The 4,685-nt window shown below is 48.8% G+C and overlaps 1 protein-coding gene across 1 annotated transcript in view; it reads left to right on the top strand.

Moving 5' to 3' along the window:
- The window catches only part of GRB2 (growth factor receptor bound protein 2), an 81,599-nt gene extending 78,428 nt beyond the window's left edge, over positions 1–3,171 (top strand). The window contains exons 5-6 of the mRNA XM_017535740.1: positions 916–1,084; positions 2,632–3,171. Coding sequence (XP_017391229.1) covers positions 916–1,084; positions 2,632–2,817 — 355 coding nt within the window. The 3' untranslated portion in view covers positions 2,818–3,171. The remainder of the gene's footprint in view (positions 1–915; positions 1,085–2,631) is intronic.
- The last annotated feature ends 1,514 nt before the right edge of the window (positions 3,172–4,685 follow it).

Below are 4,685 nucleotides of genomic sequence, written 5' to 3'. Positions count from 1 at the left end.
TATATATATATATACCCTTGATAATGAAGCTTTCTCACCTTCTACATTTTGTCTTGCATGAAAAAGCAGTTTTTTTTTTTGCGGGGCATCTTGTACTCAGTGGCTTCCTTGAAGCTCAGTGCTGCCACCTGCCGGATTGATTTTTCTGAAGCCTTTGGTTTCCATCAGCTGTAAGACTGAAATTAAGGAGGGACTCATTCATTCATTGAACAAACACTCCGAGAGTACCTTTTTAGTGCCGGGCAGGGTGAACAGGATAGGCAGAAGCGCCCCCGCTGGGCTAATGTTTTATTCAAATATCCTATGACAGACCCTGTTAGCTACTACCAGCCAGTCACACTCTTGGCAGTTTTGCCAGCCAGTATAAAAGGGTGAAATCTGGTGACGGAAACTCTTTTGGGTCTCAGAGTCTGGGCCTCTTTTATTGTCCCAGTATGTCTTTTTGCTCAGAGACCTTCTCCCCATGAGTGGAGCTAAAATTCCTGAACAGAAAACATGACTTTTTCCCAGTTACGAGAGAATTGTTGAAAGTATTTCCAGCCCTCCTCACCTTCTTCCAGCCTGCTTTTTTAGTCTTTGAATATCACATGTAAGATTTTAATTAATTTTTGATTCAAGGGAAGTTAAGTCACACTCCTTTGTCTTAAGTAAGGACATGATTTAATGTGGTAGAGTGACACATGGACTAACCCTACAGACATCTTCAGAATTAGAGTGACTGATGGCCTCTCCCTGTCTGGTGAGGGTTTTTCATGTTGTCCTGGTGCCCATCAGTCATAGGAGGTATCTGTCCCAGGGTCACGCAGTGAGATTTGTTGTCTGCCATCCCTGATTGTCAAGACATCTCCTATGTGGGCAGATAGCCCTCGATTTGCCAGGATAGAGTCCTCACTGTGTGCTCTCTGTTCCTCCCAGGTTTGGAAATGATGTGCAGCACTTCAAGGTGCTCCGAGACGGAGCTGGCAAGTATTTCCTCTGGGTGGTGAAGTTCAATTCTTTGAATGAGCTGGTGGATTATCACAGATCTACATCTGTCTCCAGAAACCAGCAGATATTCCTGCGGGACATAGAACAGGTGCCACAGGTAAGCCTCATCAGGGTGAGATGGGTATCATTTTTTAGCAATTAAGAATAGCTCCTCAGGCCAGGTGCGGTGGCTCACGCCTGTAATCCCAGCACTTTGGAAGGCCGAGGTGGGTGGATCAAGAGGTCAGGAAATCAAGACCATCCTGGTCAACATGGTGAAACTCCATCTCTACTAAAATACAAAAAATTAGCCGGGCATGTTGGCTCATGCCTGTAGTCCCAGCTACTCAGGAAGCTGAGGCAGGGGAATCACTTAAACCTGGGAGGTGGAGGTTGCAGTGAGCTGAGATTGCGCCACCGCACTCCAGCCTAGCAACAGAGCAAGACACCATCTCAAAAAAAAACAACAACAACAAAAGAAAGAATATCTCCTCAGTGTATACTCCTGTAGGAAAGCGTAGGTGCTCCTCAACTCGCAGGCACCCTTCAAGGATTGCAGTTGGGGCTGTGCTCATTACTGAAAATGTTACCCTCCGTTCACACTTAAGATTTGTTGATTCTGGCCCTGCTTAAGCTCACGCCTGTAATCCCAGCACTTTGGGAGGCCAAGGCAGACGAATCACTTGAGATCAGGAGTTTGAGACCAGCCTGGCCAACATGGTGAAACCCCGTGTCTACTAAAAATACAAAAAATTGGCTGGGTTTGGTGGCTCACACCTGTAATCTCAGCACTTTGGGAGGCTGAGGCAGGCGGATCACCTGAGGTCAGGTGTGCAAGACGAGCCTAGCCAACATGGTAAAAACCCATCTCTACTAAAAATACAAAAGAATTAGCCAGGTGTGGTGGCATGCGCCTGTAATCCCAGCTATTTGGGAGGCTGAGGCAGGAGAATAACTTGAACCCAGGAAGCTGAGGTTTCGTGAGCCTAGATCGCGCCACTGCACTCCAGCCTGAGCGACAGAGTGAGACTCTGTCTCAAAAAAAAAAAAAAAAAGATTTGTTTTACATACAACGTTTTTGCTTTTCCAAAGGCAGTGTGTGGCCAGCTTGCCAGTCTCTAGGGAGATGGTCTTTAACACGCCCTTCCAAAGATCCTATCCCTGGAAGCAATTATGAGGAAAACTATGCTTGTGAGGGAGTGGGGCCGGCACCCGTCCCTACCCACCCAGTGCCCTGATCATATGGGTGGTTAGAGCCCCTTACGTTATTCGAGCTCCGGAACTTTATACTCTGTAACACCTTAAGGGTGTCGTAGAAGGGGTTTACAAATCCTGGGCCCGCGGGCTAAACACAGACTGCTGCTTTTGAAGAACTTTCCCCTCCATTCACTGCCTGCCCTCTGCTTAATAAGTCGGCACCGTTGGCCACTGTCCTCCTGGAGACATACTCCAGTATTTTTTTAGCATTGGGGAAAGGTCACACTAAACCCACTGCGCTTGTAAATTTAGAATAGGTAAGAATAAACGCGTTGGGAGATGGGAGGTGATTTTAGGAAACGTGGAGAATTTGGCATGCATTCGTTCCCCCTGGAGCCCATCTGGCCTCGGAGGTGCTGGCCACAGACCAGGAATCCAGTGTGAGTTTTCCCTGCTTCTGTTTTGCAGCAGCCGACATACGTCCAGGCCCTCTTTGACTTTGATCCCCAGGAGGACGGAGAGCTAGGCTTCCGCCGGGGAGATTTTATCCATGTCATGGATAACTCAGACCCCAACTGGTGGAAAGGAGCGTGCCACGGCCAGACCGGCATGTTTCCCCGCAACTACGTCACCCCCGTGAACCGGAACGTCTAAGAGTCAAGAAGTGATTATTTAAAGAAAGTGAAAAAATGTAAAACACATACAAAAGAATTAAACCCACAAGCTGCCTCTCACAGCAGCCTGTGAGGGAGTGCAGAACACCTGGCCGGGGCACCCTGTGACCCTCTCACTTTGGTTGGAACTTTAGGGGTGGGAGGGGGTGTTGGATATAAAAATGCCAAAACTTACCTATAAATTAAGAAGAGTTTTTATGACAAATTTTCACTGCTGCTCCTCTTTCCCCTCCTTTGTCCTTCTTTTCATCCTTTTTTCTCTTCTGTCCATCACTGCATGACGTTTAAGGCCACGTATAGTCCTAGCTGACGCCAGTAATAAAAGACAAGAAACTAAGTGGGCTGGTATTCTCTCTATGCAAAATGTCTGTTTTAGTTGGAATGACTGAAAGAAGAACAGCTGTTTCCGTGTTCTTCGTATATACACACAAAAAGGAGCGGGCAGGCAGCTGGATGCCTTTGCTGTTTAGCTTCCTCCAGAGAAGGGAGCTTATAGGAATCTGCCTCCAGCCCAGATCCCCAGTGTGTTTTGCCCAAGTTGGAAGTAGAGTGGAGTAGAAGGAAAGCATGTTGCTGCCTTCATGGCTTCCCAAGAAAGCCCACCTGGACCAGGCGTGGTGGCTCACACCTGTAATCCCAGCACTTTGGGAGGCCGAGGAGGGCAGATCATGAGGTCAGGAGTTCGAGACCAGTCTGGCCAACATGGCAAAACCCTGTCTCTACTAAAAATACAAAAATTAGCCGGGTGTGGTGGCATGTGCCTGTAGTCCCAGCTACTTGGGAGCCTGAGGCAGGAGAATCACTTGAACCTGAGAGGTGGAGGTTGCAGTGAGCCAAGACCATGCCATTGCACTCCAGCCTGGGTGACAGCAAGACTGTCTCAAAAAAAAAAAAAAAAAAAAAAAAAAAACCATCTTTTTTTTTTTTTTTTTTTTATTTGTTTTGTTTTAAAATAAGTTAAAGACAGTCCAGAGCTTTTCAGCCAATTTGTCTCCTACTCTGTGTAAATATTTTTCCCTCGGGGCAGGGGAACCAGGGTAGAACAAAGGAGACAAGCAGAAGTGGAAGGTGAGGCATTCTGCTTGTACTAAGCCAGGAGGCTTTAAGCTCCAGCTTTAAGGTTTGTGAGCCCTTTGGGGGTTCAGGGAGCTGCTTGCCCAAGGTGCACTGTGTGGGGCTTCTGGGGCAAGAGGGAAGGTGACCGCCCAGCCCTCCATATCCCACTGGATCTGGCTTACAGGGAATGGGAAGCCTGTCCTCACCATCTCCGGGGGTTGTGGCCCCCACCCCATCCCTACATGCGCCCCTGGAACCAGCAAGTCTCAGACAAGGAGAGAGGAGGAGGAAGTGGAGGGAACACAGTCTCCAGTTGTAGCAGGTTCCACCCTATTCTTATGCTGGGGTAAACAGTGAGTTTTCACTTTTCACTTGTCTTGCTCTTGAGATTGGGTTATGGCTTTCATCCTGTGTCCCCCGACCTGTCCAGGTGAGCATGAGGGCAGCACCAGGAAGCAGCAGAGGGCAGCTGGTGCCTCCTTTCCCAGGAGGCTGTGTTGACCGCTGCTCCCCACCCCTACAGATGAAAGGGCAGGAAGCAGGGAGAGTTGGGGAAGGCAGGATTGGAAAGACGGGAAAACCAAGACCGCCGCAGAGCTCTCTGTCCTCTCCACCTCTGGTCGCCTATAGTGATGTGCCTGTAATCTTTTTCTCCATCCAAACCCCTTCCCACAACAAAAGCAGGACTGCCTCCCTGTCTCCCGGGAGTTAGTGACAGCCTTGGGCCTTTGGGTCCCAAAGCAGCCTATGGGAGTCTCCCTCCAACTCTGGATATGGACAGGGACTAGGCCT

The sequence above is a fragment of the Cebus imitator genome, unplaced genomic scaffold (assembly GCF_001604975.1).
Source record: "Cebus imitator isolate Cc_AM_T3 unplaced genomic scaffold, Cebus_imitator-1.0 Scaffold93, whole genome shotgun sequence".
NCBI lineage: Eukaryota > Metazoa > Chordata > Mammalia > Primates > Cebidae > Cebus > Cebus imitator.
This window is presented reverse-complemented; position numbering and strand designations above follow the sequence as displayed.